The 20,017-nt window shown below is 45.5% G+C and overlaps 1 protein-coding gene across 1 annotated transcript in view; it reads left to right on the forward strand.

The window, feature by feature from the left end:
• The window catches only part of LOC139474719 (uncharacterized), a 28,381-nt gene extending 10,681 nt beyond the window's left edge, over positions 1-17,700 (forward strand). The window contains exons 9-16 of the mRNA XM_071257823.1: positions 896-1,021; positions 1,540-1,707; positions 2,332-2,493; positions 2,732-2,943; positions 11,142-11,262; positions 11,591-11,740; positions 13,628-13,813; positions 17,195-17,700. Coding sequence (XP_071113924.1) covers positions 896-1,021; positions 1,540-1,707; positions 2,332-2,493; positions 2,732-2,943; positions 11,142-11,262; positions 11,591-11,740; positions 13,628-13,813; positions 17,195-17,625 — 1,556 coding nt within the window. The 3' untranslated portion in view covers positions 17,626-17,700. The remainder of the gene's footprint in view (positions 1-895; positions 1,022-1,539; positions 1,708-2,331; positions 2,494-2,731; positions 2,944-11,141; positions 11,263-11,590; positions 11,741-13,627; positions 13,814-17,194) is intronic.
• The last annotated feature ends 2,317 nt before the right edge of the window (positions 17,701-20,017 follow it).

Raw genomic sequence — 20,017 nt, forward strand, 5'->3', positions numbered from 1 at the left:
GACGACCCGATTCAGTTAGTTGCCTCTTTCGACAAGCATACCGGTAATCACCTTTTAGGGCAAGCATGGGTTGCTGAAGACCTGTTCTAACCCAGATCTTCACGGGTCTAATTTCCTAGTTTGTAAGCACATGATTCGTGAATTGTAACACCCTTCAAATCCCTCCCCTTTTATTCTTCTGTTGATTTATTTCCGCCAAGAAAATCTGTAGCTTTGAAACTTAGAGACACCTCCAGTTACTTGATACTACAAGTTGTGTGATAACATACAGTAAATCTTGAAATTATCGCGAGTCTGAATTAAATGCAAAAACTGCAAGTAGTCTTTGTTCGCATTAATGAAACTTCCGCTTATGTCTCCAAAATAACTATCAACAATAAGACGGCTTCACTGCACACTTTGGATAGCGGAAATACCAACTTGAATATATACACAAATACAGTTTATTGAGCAGCAGTTGTAACAAGTACATAACAATGTCATTTAAAGAAAAGGAGTTACACTATAGACATCCAGTGACTTATCACTGCTGGGGTCAAGAGTTTTACCCACTTGTGTCAAACAAAGCATCATTCACCACTCCAATCAGTGAACTGTTGTTGGTTCAATTATTTTATTGCCTTTGAACTTCCTTAATGCCAGTCAACAGAATAAACATATAAACTGTGAGTTGTTTTTTAGAAAACACTGTTTATTGTTATTACGGAAGTGGTCTACTCAGTGCTAATAAGCGGCACTATTTTCTGTTTGATAAGGTAAGGATACGTATCATTCCACTGGGGATGGGGTGGGGGAGTCTCATTGATTCTGAGTCACATTTCTGGCAAGGGGTCAGCAGTCATACTAATATGGAGACACATTGATTTCAAGATTTACAGTATCTTCCGTGTTCCAGCATCTAAAGTTACAGTGGATGTGGAGTCCAACCCCATGCCGTCTGTAAATGACAAGTTGGATGAAGCATTTCTCCGACTCATGGAAGAAGCCAAGCGGACCCTGGCATCCGCTGCAATCAGTTCAGGTGAGTCAGTTATGACACAACCTATAGTGACACCTGAAAGGGTATGGGTTATCAGGTGACCGTGACTCTGCATCTCTGGTCTACACACCAACTATTTCACAAAATAGTAGTCACAATACATGGATGTCTTTAAGATCCTTCACAGACCATGAACCTGTGATCAAAGGCATATACTGATGTGGCCCATTTACACAAAGTGATTGAACGTGAGCATAGACTTACAATCAGTTGTTAGCACTAAGTTCTCTTTGTCCATACGGGCACTGATAAATATTCCATCTTAGGGTTTTGAATTCCTCTTTCCAGATCCATTGCTTGAATTCCATAATCTCCATGATTAATAGCCTTGCTCGTGGATTTCACAAAGTAGGTTGTGTGTGTGACCTATGGCCTGATGTCAGTTTGGGCTCTTTTACCACACTAAGCTGCCGTGAAATTGCTAACATGCTGTTGAAATGACAATAAACCAAACCAACTCACTTTCAGCACATAAGTTGTTATCTTAAATATGTTTTCAGAGATCATCTTGTCCATGTTTCGTAAGTCGGATGCTCTCCAGGTTTTGAACATGGAGAAGTACAGTCAGCTGCGTCTGCCAGCTGAGGAGAAGGGCATCCACGTCATACAGCTGCAGAAACCCTTCAACACCGTCAACAGGAGCTATGTTCTGGAGATTAGGAGACTCAGTAAGTCTAGTCTCTTATTTCTAGATGTATGTCTGTCTCAACACCGTCAACAGGAGCTACGTGCTGGAGATTAGGAGACTCAGTAAGTCTAGTCTCTTATTTCTAGATGTATGTCTGTCTCAACACCGTCAACAGGAGCTACGTGCTGGTGATTAGGAGACTCAGTTAGTCTAGTCTCTTATATCTAGATGTATGTCTATCTCAACACTGTCAACAGGAGCTTCGTGCTGGAGATTAGGAGACTCAGTTAGTCTAGTCTCTTATATCTAGATGTATGTCTATCTCAACACTGTCAACAGGAGCTTCGTGCTGGAGATTAGGAGACTCAGTAAGTCTAGTCTCTCATATCTAGATGTATGCCTGTCTCAACATGGTCAACATGGAGACTCAATAAGTCTAGTCTGATATATATAAATGTACATCTGTCTCAATACAGTCAACAGGAGTTGGAAATTAGGAGACGCCAACATATCTCTGCCATATAGTTGTATATTAACAGTAGACTCAGTAAGTCTTGTCTGTGTCTGATTTTATCAGCAACTATTTTTGTGGATGGATTGAGAATGAGATATTGAGAAAGAGGACACTTATTCTTTAGTTTGAGGGTGAGCTGACTGTTTTCAGATGAGGACTCAGTTGTATCCTTCGGTGTGGCGGGGTCTAGTTTCCCTCTGAAGAAACTGCCTGGGAAGTGTGCGGAATCTGTGGGCTGGGTGTCGCGGGATGGACGACTGTATGCAAATGAGAAGAACCAGGGCAACATGCCGGGGGAGAGGTTCTGTGAAGGTAGGTGGTAAGGCTGATCTGTTAAACATTCCCCAAGATAAAGTCTTCCGTAATGTTGGAAGCCCAATTTTGTTTATGTGTTAACATTATCTTATGTTTGATAGTCTGCCATGTTGGCTCCCATCATAATAATTGCAATGTTCTGCTGATAAATTTCAGTTTCAGAAAAAATTATGTGTTGCTTTTTTAGACATTTGCAGCCAAGTTTTAGCATGTGATTCACACTGTTTTATTTCAGGAGACACTGTTTCAATGGAAATATCATCTTTTGCCAAGGAGATGTCTGTGTGTCTGTTCAGTAAGAATTCACGTGCCATCGGCACCCGCTACTACACGGAGGGGGAGATGTCGGAGCACCTTCCCACCATCGCTGTGTGCGGCAACGGCTATGACGTGGAGATACATGTCTACTGGCAGACACAGATCCTGTCCAACACCAGCTTCGGTGTGGTATGTAATCATTCTAATTGTATGTGTCAATTCTAATCCTTTCTGTGAGGTCTCTAATCAATTGTTTTTAATATTGTGAATTACTCAGAAGATGTATAGCTATCTTATGACTGTGAGTAAGTATATACAGTCTGTGCCAAACATGTTTGAGTGCACTAGCCCAAACATGGTTCTAAGTAGGGCTGGGACGACCCCAATTCTCTTTCTGATTAAATCCTCCTTGGGGCACTTATTGCATTTTCCTTGCTCAAGAAAATCTACATGACATAGTTGTAACCATTTTCCTTAATAAAAAATGTTACCACACAAAAAACTTCGTTTTTGTATGATATACGACCACCCTTACGGGGCCTCACCCCCAACGGCGCCTCACACCAGGGGGAGCAACTCTCACCCAAATCACTTTCCTTATGTCATCTGTAAGAGACAGACGTGTTGATTTTTCACACCAGACAAAATAAGAGAAATCTATCGTTCGACAAGAACCATGGCTGACCAAACTGTATGTATGGTACATTTCTTTCATTGCAAAGGCGTAATACCTCGCATTGTGAAGTTATAGAGTTGTAATTAACGCCACGTGCACGGTACCTTTGAATTCAAATGGCCGTAATGGCGTCCATATTGTAGTTCCACGGGCTGATACATGTAACACCAAGGCCATTAAGAAACGGCTTGGGGTTTTGTTATATCATACAGCATTGGTCTACAATTTTTTCCTTTACAAAACCCAAGGTGGTGTGTTAATTTATAAACTACACTTACCTTTTTTACGGGTTTTACACCCTAGCGCGTAACACGCCCCTTTGGTGTTATAATTATACTACGACATTGGCCATTAGTATCGCGTTACAAATCGCATTCTACATTACGCCTTTGCTTCTAGTTTCACAATTTATGCACGTATCTTTCCGATCTTTATATCGCACTGATACACGTTAATACCCTTCCCGCCCACTTCAGAAATTACGGTCTTGTTTACAAAGATCTTCAAACTGTGTACGGGTTGTTCTAAGACCTAATATGTCTGGCGGAGGACATTGCCTTTACCCCCAAAAAGAGACAAGTTGACTTGTTCCACTTTAAAAAGGTCTATTAAAGGCGGGGGTAGATATCAGATCTACTAAGACATCCCCCCTCCGCATCTAAAAAGGGTAAAAAAGCTGCCGAGATTGTCTCCCCCGCTCCCTCTCCGGGGGCCGGGGGAGAAGGCTCGAGGGTCCCCGTAGTAAGCACTGCACCCTCTCCTGCACTGTCTTTGGCAGACTGTTCTGCGTTACTTAAGTCGCCGATGGCGTCGATGATGGAGGAGGTGAAGTCTCGGCTCCGGCAGGAGCTACGGGCTGAGCCTTCCCCGTTGTCGGCGCCGGACGCGGCTTCGAGATCTGTGTTATGCCCGGCGTTGGCCGAGGCAGGCCACTTGATCTCGGGGACGATCCTAGACCGGGCTTCGGCTCTGGCTCGAGGTCGCTCCCCAGCAGAGGGGTGGCGGGCGCCGGCCCGTGCACTACCGACGCACAATTTTCCCTAGCGGAGCCAGACGCCTCTTCCGAGATCGAGGCTTTCACTAGTGGATTCGTAGCCCGGAGCCAGGGGGGTTCCCTTGGTCTCGGGGACGATCCGAGACCAAGCTTCGGCTCCGGCTCGAGGTCGCTCCCCAGCGTAGTGGTGGCGGGCGCCGGCCCGTGCACAACCGATGCACAATTTTCCCTAGCGGAGCCAGACGCCTCTTCCGAGGCCGAGGCTTCCACTAGTGGATACCTACCCCGGAGCCAGGTTGGTTCCCTTTGTCTCAGGGACGATCCGAGACCGAGCTTCGGCTCTGGCTCGAGGTCGCTCCCCAGCGTAGTGATGGCGGGCGCCGGCCCGTGCACTACCGACTCACAATTTTCCCTAGCGGAGCCAGACGCCTCTTCCGAGGCCAAGGCTTCCACTAGTGGATACCTAGCCCGGTGCCAGGTGGGTTCCCTTGAACTTCCGGCACCTCGGCACTGGCACTCGGCCTCGGGCCGGGTGCAGAGGCACGTGCGGGACAAGATTGTCCAGGTACTGCCTCAGGTGGCTGCGCCCATGTCAGAGTCGGAGACACCCAACTTGACTAAGGTCAAGCAGGGCAGGTGGTTGCCCCCCCTTTCCCGCGTGCGGTGCAGAGTTGAAGGCTGCTTACATATGCTTCGAGGAGCAATATCATAATGCATGCCAACAGCTCCGTGTGTCCGTACACTCCGCGTATCTGTCGGCTGTACAGAGGGAGTTAGCGGGAGAGGGGCCGGCCGACTCTTCGGAGTTGGCGGCGCAACTAACGGAAGTTCAGTTATCTTACGCGGGACGCTATTCGTAGCTGTGCCTCGCAGATGATATGCGCTGTTATGGGCATGCGCAGGCGGTGGATGTCGGTATCTAAATACTCGACTTACACACGCCAAGACCTACTTGCTTTGCCGTATAAGAGGGTGCCACCCTCTTCCCTGGGGCTCAGCAGGTGGTCCGAGAGGCCGCTCAATTGTATACTTCCATCAAAGACTCATAAGGCCTTGTTGGAGGTACCAAGCGTTAAAACCTCGTAAGCGGGCCTCTCCAAATGTCCCCTCCTACGCTAATGCACGGGTCAGACGTCCACACCTGCTTGGAAGCCGCCGCTTCCTTCAGGTATAAGGGCGCCGGGAGGAGCAAGAGAGGCACGGGCCGGGGCAAGGCAGCTGGTCGAGGCCAACAGCTTTTTCGCGGAACAATGGGTTCCCATTAGCGCCCGAAGAGCCCCGGGTGAACCCACAGTCGCAAGTTATCGAACTGCCGACAGCCGGGGTCCACTGCCGACAGCCGGATGTCCCCGTAGGCGGCCGACTGGCTCTATTCCTGAAGGAATCGGAGACAGTTACATCACAATCCCCGGACCCCTTCCATTTCAAGGGATGGCCATTTGCCTCGGTGGAAACATCATCCGCCCCTCCCCTTCTCCGGGATAAAGCACACTCCGGTGCCTGCTACCCGAGAGAAGGCGGAATTCCTCCGTGCCGAGGTCGACGCACTTCTTATGAGGGACAGGAAAGCGAGGGCTTCTACTCGACTTGTTTCCTAGTCACCAAACAGTGATCTCACCTGTCGAGACAGGAGAATGGCTAACGTCAATAGACTTAAATACGCCTATCTCCACATACCAATACACCCCGAGTTCAAGAAATACCTGAGGTTTTCTTTCGACGTGAGGTGTTATCAGTTCAGGGTTCTACCATTCGGGAATCTCCACGGCCCCGAGGGTGTTCATTAAGCTGATGTTGATTCCCGCCCAAGTGGCCAGGTCAAAAGGTCGGTTCTGCCATCCGTACCTCGACGACTGGTTACTAAGAGCTCTATCGCAATCCCTGAGTCAGATAGCTACACAACAAGTGATAGATATTCTGATCACTCTAGGGTGGATGGTCAATCTCAAGAAGTCAGATCTGAGCCCCACTCAGAATCTAGTCTTCCTAGTGGCTAATTTCAACACGGTGAGAGGACGTGTAGCTCTGTCACAAGATATCAAATCCCTTAAGCGCAAGTCACACTGCTCGTACATAGCTCCAGTTACTGGACAACATGGCGGCGACAGTGGATTTGGTCTGGCGGGGCGCTTGAGAATGAGTCCCATTCAACAAGCACTCTGTCGACTTTGGGCGAACTCGGAAGATCTCGAGACTGTGCTCCAGTGGTGGAAGATCACCTCCAGTGGTGGACCGAGGTCGGGAATCTATCCCCCTCGACACTCCCGTTCCGTCTCTCACAGTTCAAACAGACGCGTCACTCTCCGGCTGGGGAGGCGTTCTGAATGATCACACTGCCTCGGGACTATGGTCCCAGCAGGAGATCAAACTGCATATCAATGTGCTAGAACTGAGAGCGGTCAGGTTGGTGTTCCAACGCTTCCCGGGTCTGCTTCGTGGCCAAGTGGTTCGTCTAGAGATGGACAACCAAACGGCGATGACTTACATCCGGAAGCAGGGGGGAACGGCGTCTCCGTCGCTTCGACGAAAGACGTGGCAATTCCTACCATAGTGCGACTCTCACGATATCAGGGTGCTACCTGTTTATCTCCCGGGGGTGGACAACGTCCGTACGGACGCTCTGTCTCGCCAGATCCTCGCTCCTCACGAGTGGAGGCTCGACCCGGGGATATTCGGGATTTTCTCCCTGTTATACAGGCCGTTACAGGTGGATCTGTTTGCGTCTGGGATGAATCACCAGACACCAACGTTCTGCTCCCGAGTCCACGACCCGAGGTCGGTGGCACCGGACGCCTTCCAGCTAGATTGGACGGACAGAATTCTGTGGGCATTCCCCCCAGTACCTCTGATTTCCGAGGTCCTGTCTCAGCTAAGCACTCAGCCTGCGGGCACCTCTTTAGTCGGCGCAGAGTGGGTTTCAAGTTTCTGGCTCAGCCTCCTGTTATATTACCTTTATGACCGGACCTCCTATCCCAGAACGGGGCCCTCCACCCGAATCCCAGGATTCAATGGGTGGCTTGGCCACTGTCAGGAATCGCCTCCAGAAGAGCGGTATTCCTGCACGAGTTGCAGACACAATACTGGCTTCGCGGAGGGATTCGACAAACGTTCAGTACGATAGATAGGCCTGCTATGCGCCCTGGTGTGTCGATAGAGGGATTGCAGATCTTTTTTTCTGCAGATCTCGTATCCGTGCTTGAGTTTCTCCAGTCGCGACTAGATGACGGCCTGGCAGCATCAACAGTCCGGGGGTACTCTACAGCTATCGCAGCTTTTCACGTCACTGTCGACGGGGCACTTCTGGGTGCACACCCATTAGTGCAGCGCTTTTTAGCAGGTGTGGACAGGATCCGACCGCCAGTCCGGCGGATCAGTCCCCCTTGGGACTTGTCAATCATTCTCGATTGGCTGTCCGGTCCTTCCTTTCGGGATCTGTTGTCTCTCTCTCTTCAGCTGTTGAGCTGGGAGACGGCGTTCTTTGTGGTGGTAACGTCCGGCAGACGGGTAGGTGACATTCGTGTTATGTCAGCCGATCCCGAAATAACTGTCTTCCATGCGGTCGATAAATATCACCGGGACAGAGTCAGTTTTCGACTACCGGACTCTTACCGTCAAAGGGTCGCACACGCTCCCACGTGAACGGCTCCTATTGAGCTACCTGCTCTTTCACAGCCTTCCTCGTCGGGGACCACTGCAAGACATGCTCATGTCTTGGATGTCCACACGACTCTCAAGGCCTATATCAGCAGAAATATTGGTGTCCGTAAGGATAACCAACTATTTTGCTGTTACGGCGGTAGGAAGGTTGGCTCACCTACGAGTAAACAATTTATCTCGAGGTGGATACCCGGTAGTTTCAACCATTTGTACAGCGTATACGCTTACAGGCAGGGACCCCCCTACCAGGTTGAAGGCTCATTAGGTTAGAGCAGTGGCTGCGTCAAAAGCGTACGCTGCGGCTCTGCACATTGAGCAGATCTGCTCTGCGGCTATTTGGAGCCAGCCGAGCACGATTCATCAAACCTTACCAACTCGACAAACACTCTAGCGAGCGTACTCGGTTTGGTCAGTCAGTTCTCCGAACGGGGCAAAGTTCTAATCTCTAGCCGATTGAGCATTCGAGATTTTAGACAGTCCTCCGGTTATACTGCTCAGTAATGGTCCGGATTTTATCTTCTGCGGTCGATAAATATCAGTCCTTACTACTCGATAATACTCGTATTTTGCGCATGCGCTCCTTCGATCCTCAGGTACCCTCTGGCCTAGCTCAGCGCTGGTTATGGTCTCTCGTGATCTACGCCCCTATATCACTTGTTCAAAAAAAGTGGGTTGGGGGGGTGGGAGGTGTTTCGAGTTCTCAACTTATGACAAGCCGCAAAAACAGGCTTTATCATAATATATGGTCGACCACGCCCTGTCTCTAGCCCCCGCCTTTCGACGGTGGTGCCTCACGATAAGGTTGGTTCCATTTATTGAACTCAATATTTTATTCTGTTGAATAATCAAATACGATGCATTTATTTACGCCTGTTGCTGACGGATGCCACTTCCTAGATTATCTTTGGGAGTCTGTCTTGATGCAATAAGTGCCCCAAGGAGGATTTAATCAGAAAGAGAATTTTACAAACCTGTAGAGGTTATGAATTCTCTGATGAAATCCTCCTTGGGGCACGGCCACCCACCTCCCCACATTCCGTCAGCATTTGACATATGGAAAGTGATTTGGGTGAGAGTTGCTCCCCCTGGCGTGAGGCGCCGTTGGGGGTGAGGCCCCGTAAGGGTGGTCGTATATCATACAAAAACGAAGTTTTTTGTGTGGTAACATTTTTTATTAAGGAAAATGGTTACAACTATGTCATGTAGATTTTCTTGAGCAAGGAAAATGCAATAAGTGCCCCAAGGAGGATTTCATCAGAGAATTCATAACCTCTACAGGTTTGTAAAAATTTACTACCCAGGTACCCACCCCCCTATTACCCGACCCTACCCGGGTACCTACCCCACTATTACCCGACCCTACCCGGGTACCGACCCCACTATTACCCGACCCTACCCGGGTTCCCACCCCACTGTAACACGACCTTACCCGGGTACCCACACCCCTATTACCTGACCCTACCCGGGTACCCACCCCACTATTACCCGACCCTACCCGGGTACCCACCCCACTATTACCCGACCCTACACTGGTACCCACCCCACTATTACCCGACCCTACCTGGGTTCCCACCCCACTATTACCCGACCCTACCCGGGTACACACCCCACTATTACCCGACCCTACCCGGGTACCCACCCCACTATTACCCGACCCCACCAGGTACCCACCCCACTATTACCCGACCCTACCCGGGTACCGACCCCACTATTACCCGACCCTACCTGGGTCCCACCCCACTATTACCCGACCCTACCCGGGTACACACCCCACTATTACCCGACCCTACCCGGGTACCCACCCCACATTTACCCAACCCTACCCGGGTACCCACCCCACTATTACCCGACCCTACCCGGGTTCCCACCCCACATTTACCCAACCCTACCCGGGTACACACCCCACTATTACCCGACCCTACCCGGGTACCCACCCCACATTTACCCAACCCTACCCGGGTACCCACCCCACATTTACCCAACCCTACCCGGGTACCCACCCCACTATTACCCGACCCTACCCGGGTTCCCACCCCACTATTACCTGACCCCACCAGGTACCCACCCCACTATTACCCAACCCTACCCGGGTACCCACCCCACTATTACCCGACCCTACCCGGGTTCCCACCCCACTATTACCCAACCCTACCCGGGTACCCACCCCACTATTACCCGACCCTACCCGGGTTCCCACCCCACTATTACCCAACCCTACCCGGGTACCCACCCCACTATTACCCGACCCTACCCGGGTTCCCACCCCACTATTACCCAACCCTACCCGGGTACCCACCCCACTATTACCTGACCCTACCCGGGTACCCGCTGGAGGTCTCAAGAGATGGGAACAAACGGTCCGATTGGGAAAAGTTTGCTCTCGCAAAATGTATTTAGATGCATGTATAAAACGATCTGGTCATGCATACACTGACGTTTACTGCATGAAGTTTTATCTTAATTCAAACATATACAAGTCAGAAGGAATGGGTGCATAGACAGAGAGAAATGGGAACATTAGTGACTTGTAGTGTAACCATAGAGTATTAGATAATTTTTGTCATTAAACAATATATCATGTGACTAACCACGGGTTTGGGTAGTCCTGTGGGTACCCGGGTCCTACTCAGTACCCATCCGACCCGAGTACCCAAGTTACCCGTCCTAGCCCTAGTTCTAAGCATCTTTTTCAGTAGAGTTAGTGTTGTCAAATGGACTATTGTTAACTGAGCTTACTAAACCAAACATAGTTTTACTAAGACTCTGGCTTTGGACCAGTGGCTGAAGCTGAATGATGCAGATGCACTCCTTAACCTGTTTGTGGCATATACTTGTTAGTATTATGAGAGCTCTCTGAGTATTTCAGAGGTAGGCTACAGAGACTTGTTGCTTAGTCTTCCTCTAATGTGTAAGGTGGCAGTCAAGTGACGTAACTCTCTCAGTGTGAGCATACATGAATCTGCATGTCAGTGTTTTTAGTGTTTTCAGCTGATTTGTTAGACAATAGGCCATGCAGTTGTCCTGGTGTTGAAGACCATCATCCGTCTCATTTTGTTCCAGACCAATGCTGACCACTGGTGTTTGCCGAGCGGCTCCAAAGTGGACCAGGCTACCTGTCGGGTGAACGTCCGGGATCACATATCTCCGGTTGCGCTCCAAGCTCCATACAGTCTCAATAGAGGTAGGGTGGAGAAGTGACATACAGATATTGTTTGCTTGTAGAATGGATGTGAGCCAAGTTTTACAAAACAGTTTTGTCATGTTTAGCAACAACACTATGGACTAGGAGTTCCGACAGTTGTCGTTGTGAGGTAGATTTGTGAAACGTGGAAATGTGTAAGCCTTTGATGGATCTGTTTGCACAAGTTTGTTTACAAGTGTGAGATGGAACACAAGCTGTTTTGTTACAATATTCTTAAAAGAGAAATCAATGATGCATCAATTATGATATGCATGACAACAGACCTATGTGTAGATGATCACACAGCTCTACTATCCATTTATTGCAGGGTACAATCATTTTGAAATCAAGATTATTGACAAATTTGACGACGACTCCCCTCCTCCAGCTCTGGCCTTGTCGACAGCGAGTCCCTTCGATCCCCCGCCACAGTCCAACTTCAAGCAGGACTTCCTCCGCTTCTGGGCCACAGGAGAAGGTATGGCTCTTGTATTGATACAGTATGATGTTGTATTCCAGCCAAGGATGTATTGATACAGTATGATGTTGTATTCCAGCCAAGGATGTATTGATACAGTATGATGTTGTATTCCAGACAAGGATGTGTTAATATAATATCATGTTGTATTCCAGACAGAAAGGGTACAGAAGGCGACCTTTGTTGGATGGGGACTGTTGTATTGATACAGTATCATGTTGTATTCCAGCCAGGGACGTGGTACAGAAGGGGGACCTGGTGTGGACTGAGGTATTGATGCAGTATCATGTTGTATTCCAGCCAGGGACGTGGTACAGAAGGGGGACCTGGTGGGCTGGGGACTGTTGTATTAATGCAGTATCATGTTGTATTCCAGCCAGGGACGTGGTACAGAAGGGGGACCTGGTGGGCTTGGACTGTTGTATTAATGCAGTATCATGTTGTATTAATGCAGTATCATGTTGTATTGATGCAGTATCATGTTGTATTCCAGCCAGGGACGTGGTACAGAAGGGGGACCTGGTGGGCTGGGGACTGTGGTATTAATACAGTATCATGTTGTATTCCAGCCAGGGAAGTGGTACAGAAGGGGGACCTGGTGGACTTGGGACTGTTGAATTAATGCAGTATCATGTTGTATTGATGCAGTATCATGTTGTATTCCAGCCAGGGACGTGGTACAGAAGGGGGACCTGGTTTGGCTGGGGACTGTTGTATTAATACAGTATCATGTTGTATTCTAGCCAGGGACGTGGTACAGAAGGGGGACCTGGTTGGCTGGGGACTGTTGTATTAATACAGTTTCATGTTGTATTCCAGCCAGGGACGTGGTACAGAAGGGGGACCTGGTTGGCTGGGGACTGTTGTATTAATACAGTATCATGTTGTATTGATACAGTATCATGTTGTATTCCAGCCAGGGACGTGGTACAGAAGGGGGACTTGGTGGGGACTGTTGTATTGATACAGTATCATGTTGTATTCCAGCCAGGGACGTGGTACAGAAGGGGGACCTGGTGGGCTGGGGACTGTGGTATTGATGCAGTATCATGTTGTATTGATGCAGTATCATGTTGTATTCCAGCCAGGGACGTGGTACAGAAGGGGGACTTGGTGTGGACTGAGGTATTGATACAGTATCATGTTGTATTCCAGCCAGGGACGTGGTACAGAAGGGGGACTTGGTGTGGACTGAGGTATTGATGCAGTATCATGTTGTATTCCAGCCAGGGATGTGGTACAGAAGGGGGACTTAGTGGGCTGGGAACTGTTGTATTAATGCAGTATCATGTTGTATTCCAGCCAGGGATGTGGTACAGAAGAGGCACCTGGTGGGCTCGGGACTGTTCTATTTATGCAGTATCATGTTGTATTGATGCAGTATCATGTTGTATTCCAGCCAGGGATGTGGTACAGAAGGGGGACCTGGTGGGCTCGGGACTGTTCTATTTATGCAGTATCATGTTGTATTGATGCAGTATCATGTTGTATTCCAGCCAGGGACGTGGTACAGAAGGGGGACCTGGTGGGCTGGGGACTGTGGTATTGATGCAGTATCATGTTGTATTGATGCAGTATCATGTTGTATTCCAGCCAGGGACGTGGTACAGAAGGGGGACTTGGTGTGGACTGAGGTATTGATACAGTATCATGTTGTATTCCAGCCAGGGACGTGGTACAGAAGGGGGACTTGGTGTGGACTGAGGTATTGATGCAGTATCATGTTGTATTCCAGCCAGGGATGTGGTACAGAAGGGGGACTTAGTGGGCTGGGGACTGTTGTATTAATGCAGTATCATGTTGTATTCCAGCCAGGGACATGGTACAGAAGGGGAACCTGATGGGCTTGGGACTGTTGTATTAATGCAGTATCATGTTGCATTCCAGCCAGGGACGTGGTACAGAAGGGGGACTTGGTGGGCTGGGGACTGTTGTATCTGGACAATACTCTGGAGGATCATGAGGAGCAACTGGTCATCTGCTACTTGACCGTCAACAGGAACATGGTCCTGACCCGTGTCATCTACCAGCCCCCAGGGGGCTTCTATCCCCTGGTCATCCTGCCCCCTGGTGGTCAGTAATTTTCAAGCTTATAGAAATATAATAATTGGTTCTCAGGCAATGGCTTTTGGAAATGTGGTGCAGGGGTGCAGCCTTTTTCGGGAAGGGGGGTAGTTCAAACTAGTACATAACCATAGAAACAGTTGTGGTCAATCAGCCTGGATAAGGGCCTCCCTACATAAATGTATTTCTTCAGTAAAATACTGGAATACAGCATTTGACTACCGTTGGACAACCAGTGTGTGCATAATACACACATACAATGAGGTTTGATTATATTTCACAATGTGAAGACGTTATCGTGAGCACACAACACTGGAAGAAGGATGTCAACAAATCTGTACTGAAGTATGCAAGTTAGTCCTGTTATTACACTATCTGACTATAAAAGTGTTCATTGTGTACCTGGACTTATGTTTGTAATCCACTTTTATCCAAGATTTAATTCAATTTTGTTTACAATAATTATGGCGAAATCATGTTTGAACTGATTGGCAAATAACATCAACTCACCTGGAAACAAATATTAGTCGTTAGAGATACTGTCTTCCTATCACTGTATTGAAATTTCTCTTCAGTTATGATAACGGCTATGACATAAAGTATTTCTTTAACTAAATCACCCATAGATTGGGGAGAAAATGTGTGAAGAACTGATTCCTATTTCCAGCTTGTTTTATGAGACAAATACACATGTAATCTTAATCTCTACGTATGAAACTCCGGCATACAGTACACAAATACCATTGAATTTGTAAATCATCATGTCTAGTGATGCTTTATCATAAATTTATTGTTTTCATTGACCAAATTTACAAACGGCCAAACAAGAACACAAATTTCTATTGCTGCCATGAACATGAGTTATGCTGTAAAGTGATGCACACGTAAAGGGAAGTCAATTCATGTCCTACAGACTATGAATAGAACATGTACAGGAACTATGTGTTTGCATTGTGATTTCTTGAAATGACAGACCGCCTCCGCCTCTAATGGTAGAGCGTCCACCCGGAGAGAGGAAGGGTCGAGGTTCAGTCTCCAGCCGCGTCATACAAAAAGACGTTAAAAGATGGTACTTGTTGTTACCCTGTCTGGGGCTCGGCGTTAAAGGGGCACTGATCTAACGCAATTCCCCGGACTGGTTGCTGCCTTTGTTATTGTTTTTTTCCCCGTGAGTACCCGGATGATACGCAACGCAACTGAGCGTGACCAGAGACTGGGCTACCGTCTGCAAGGACAGCTAAATGAACTTGAAGGCTGGAGGCAATATTTGTTTTACGCATTTAGTTTAATACTAAAAAGAGTATCCATGCAGTGAAAGAATTTTCGGGTTTTGGATTGCGTCGATCATACGATTACTACCCCCTTGTCATCCACGTTTTCTCGTCTAACCCTACACTTGTGTATTTGTGGTCATTCCCTTGATGCTCAGTTAATGAATTTATTACAGGTACAATTAGTGGTAGCACCACTTAGATTACCTGACAAAGGTTCCCATTTGGCATTTATTGTGTCTGGGGTAATTATTCAATCTAAATCCAGGTTGGAAGTGAGGTGAAATGTGTGTTATGTAATATGCACGTGGCAGCCAAGCAAGAGATGAATGATCAGTTCATTTACTTTTTTTGTATATCAACGGATCGTTCCTGGCCATCAAAGGATTAACAGAAAATATGTTGATTGATTAATCACTGTTATCTTGCACAGTGGATATGTCAAAAGTGAGTGTTTACATGTCTAGGTTTAGTAAAACAAAGGGAATACACTCATATCATGGCGTGAAGTGCCGATGTTAAGACAACATACTTTGTTCAAAGGGATAACTGATAATACGTTGATTGATTGATCATTGTTATCTGTCACTCAATGGAACCGTGGACGTTATGAAAATAGTTGTCACGTGGGCTTTCTCAGCCGACCCTTGAAGACTTGACACCTATGTGAAACACCTGAAACAATCCAAGTGATCAGTTGAGAAACGAACACGGGTTATAATATCCCGAAACAATATATATTTTTTAAAATAGTTGATTGTTACAGAGACACGTGACATCGAATAAGTTTCTTTGTACAGCTGCAGACGAGTGGGATATTGTTCCTTTGTGTGGATATTCACGGATACATTCCTCGAACAAGGAAGCTGCCTAAAATTTATACACATAAATTTGGTGGGTTGTAATTATGGTATTTGCATTTTGTTTTCCTTCATTTGAACCGATTCGTTCTTGTTTCTCTATGTCTTGGTTGGGAAATTCTTCAATGCGCGATAGACGTTGTTTTCTCCGGTCTTTTCCTTTGTAAGCGTGTATATATTACCGTCAATTTGTAAAATTTGATTCTCTCAGGCAATTTATGAAATGTGTAAAAATTTCAGCCGTTTTGACTAAGAAATCTGTCCAGATTGATTAAGACGAACAAAAGGGCCTACAAAAATCACAACAGATTATTATGTAGGATTAGAAGCCAAACAACATAGACATGTACTTTTCAACGAAATGTTTTTCAGTCACTTTGTAAAATATTTAGACGTTTAATAAATATGTTACACATTTTGACAGTAAAAAAATATACACACTATAAAAAAGCAATGCTTAGGTGAAATATTTACTTCGTGTTGCAAGTAAAAATAGTGTAAACGAAAATCGCAAAATTACCAAGCAAGTGACTTATCAAAACTTCGTCACCATTACCGATGCTACCCCCAAAGATACCTACATTTCCTTATTATCTCGAAAACTGTATTTCATTTTGTTGATCAATGTGACCATACGCCCTTATTACTACCGGTATCCATAAACGTGACTAATGCGCTTACGAAAGGCGCAGCAGAGGTCGCGAACTAGTCTAGATTTCTGCTATACATCCGGGTACTCACTGGGAAAAAACAATAACAAAGGCAACAACCAGTCCCGGGGAATTGCGTTAGATCAGTGCCCCTTTAAGGTGCTAAAACAAGGACTGGTTGGCTCAGAGTCAGTATACTGTGTCTGAGTGGGGTATTCATGTTAAACTGTGGTATGGTATCTCAGTGTGCTAGCACTATAAATCGGCATCAGTCCGGACTAGTGCAAGCAGCAAGCAGCAATAATTCTTGGACGCGACGTTAAACCCAATTTCACCTCACCTCACCTTGAAATGACATCTCAAAAAGAATACTGGGGAACATTTTGAAAAGAGTAATGGAACTAGCTAGCATGTCAGGGATTACTGAGATGCAGTGAATCAGTTGCCATGTGCATTTTATCCCCCAGTATCTAGACACGAAATAATCATGAAACATGCCCAAAATTCATCACATGAGTACCATAGTTTAATTGGTCTGGCTTTCAAGCGTCAATCCTCAGACGCCTGCTGTGAGATTTAAGATTGACTATGTCTTGACTTTCATTTCAGTAAATCATGTTCAGCTTGACTTTTCCGCCTCCATCATCCAGTCACACCCTTTCACAAAGCAGGCAGTTGACATTCTTGTCAAGGAGGCCAAGCAACTGATTGACCTTGAAAACTCAGTCCAAGCAGACGGTGGGGACCTGGATGACCTTGACATCAAAGACCAACTGTTCAAACCTCTCCCCGACATCCCAGAGGACATGCCCACTGAGAAGTATGTAGAGCCAGGGAAGGAGGAGAAAACTCCAGTCGTTCAGCCTGCTTCAGTTTCAAATCAAGCTCCGCCTCCCCCCAATTTTCTCCCGGCACCACAAGAAAGAGGCTTTGATCCTATCATCACACAGGGAAACGTGAGGGAAAAGGTCAAACGAAGAAATTCAAAACGGTCACGAAATGGGGATGAGGCAAAATCCAAGAGTTGTACAATCTTGTGATCAGGTTTGTCATGTCTGTTCTAAGTTGTGCCAACTGTATGTTTCTGTAGGTGTTGAAGAGTGTGGTATTTTCAGGTAACTATGGCTTCTGTAATGTGATTCTACTGCTGCCTCTTGTTGGAAGGTGTATGATCATGTCTATGTATCTTAGACGCAATATTTAATGGTCATACATTCATTCCTGTCTTCAGAAAACATTCCAGTGTGAATACCAAGGAAGTCCCTTGTCTTGTTCATGCTTCTATAATTGAGGAATTAATTGCCAGTTAATTTACAATGCAGTGTAAAGCCACGGCTCGAAGTTCTTCAATAGATCACAACTGTCAGAGGATTGCTGAATACAGTTGAAGGAGATAGTATCTTCCAAAGTTTACAAAGACAGCTGTGCAAATTATTTACATGTACAAAATAAAAATGTTTTTGAGCAGCTAAACAGCTATGAAAACAAAGAATCTTTATTATGTTTAATGTATTAGAAATAATTTTCCCATGATACACTGAAAAGTAAATGGCAGTCGTTTCTGACTGGCCATTAAGCATTATGAAATAGAGACACATTTCTTGCAATGTTATTTATATGCAATACAAAATGGCTCACATTGTTCTCGTGGATGTTATATTCCTTAGTCGATCTGTGTCAAAGCTTTATCTGACCTCTTCAGGGACTGTTGTTATAATGTGTGACTGTTGTTTCAACTTACTGTAATACCTGGCTGTATATTTGGACCTTGTTGATTCAAGATACTGGTCACTTTTTTGAGACCTGAACTGATCTTTCAACTTCGACTTGGTCCTCTATGTTGTGTTGTGTCTGCAGATCCTGATTGGGTCTTCTCATCAAGTTGATGATTTCCAATTGAGGCCACAAATCTTATCTTCACCACATACTGTAACAGACTTTTGATGTCTGTAATTAATTTTAGGCCAAATACTTTACAATCTATCTCATTAAAATCAGACCTTTTACTCTGATATGAAACCTCTCTCTGTGTTACGATTTCATAGATATACATGTATGTTTAACTTTCTCTATTGGGGAATCTTTGCATATCTCTTGATTTGATAATGATATATTTTATATGCAATGTATATGTGAAACATGATTGTTTCATGACTGTCCTACTGAAGATCTGAATTATATAATCTTTGATCTGAAGTATTAGTTGAGTATGTGGGCAAACTGCCCTTTATAATTCATTTTGTTTACAGAACATTTACAAACCACATTTATATTGATGTCTGATTTTGGAGGAGATTTATATTTCCTGAAATGGTTTGCCAAATTTGGAACCATATCATGATGATGGTACACATACAATCTCCACAGCATTAAGTCAAATCTGATCCCACCGAATATTGGTTCATATTAACAGCTGCCTCGTTCACAGTGATCTCCATTGGTGCAGAACATTATACACAAGGGTTATCTTGATAGATATTAGATGTATTCCAGGTAATATGAACAATATAAGATGTATTGCAGGTAATATGAAAGATATTAGATGTATTGCAGGTAATATGAAAGTTACAAAAATGTATTGCAGGTAATATGAAAGATATTAGATGTATTGCAGGTAATATGAAAGATACAAAAATGGATTGCAGGTAATATGAAAGATATAAGATGTATTGCAGGTAATATGAAAGATATTAGATGTATTGCAGGTAATATGAAAGATACAAAAATGGATTGCAGGTAATATGAAAGATATAAAATGGATTGCAGGTAATATGAAAGATATAAAAATGTATTGCAGGTTATGTGAAAGACAAAAAGATTGATTACTAGAAATATGATCTCATAGATGCATAATAACATACCTGTCTGTTTGGTTTATGAAATATTTTTATACACATACTCATAATTCCTTCTGGAGTCTGTTAGGAAACAAATGATCTGTCATGATATTTTGCTTATGTTTAGATACAAGGAAGCTGTACGTCTAGTCTGTTTCATGACAACACTTGTCATATACTAGCTACCATAAAAAGGAATGACTGTACAAGCTGAATCAAAACATATTCAGTATTTTGACTCTGTTGACTAACAATGATGCAACAGTAAATAGTAGAATATTACAGTTCATTTTCATACCATATTATTGCGGATGTGATGTGATGCGATACTTCATTACTACATATGACAGTGTAAGACTGTGTCTGAAAGTAATTACAATCATAGTGTGGATATTGCATAGTCAACTCTGACCACCAACCTCCCCAGGTCGGTTGTCTACTGTTTTGTGTTCACTGCGCAAAATAAACTGTTATGTATCGGGAGTCCTTTAAAACATATCATTCATTCTATTGCCTATGTGAAGCAATGAAACTGAGTAATATGCCATAGCAAAAGAGGAATTAAGTTGCATCGGCAAGTGTAACAGCATTGTAA

Source organism: Haliotis cracherodii, unplaced genomic scaffold, assembly GCF_022045235.1.
Source record: "Haliotis cracherodii isolate W230 unplaced genomic scaffold, xgHalCrac1.p SCAF_3, whole genome shotgun sequence".
Lineage (NCBI taxonomy): Eukaryota > Metazoa > Mollusca > Gastropoda > Lepetellida > Haliotidae > Haliotis > Haliotis cracherodii.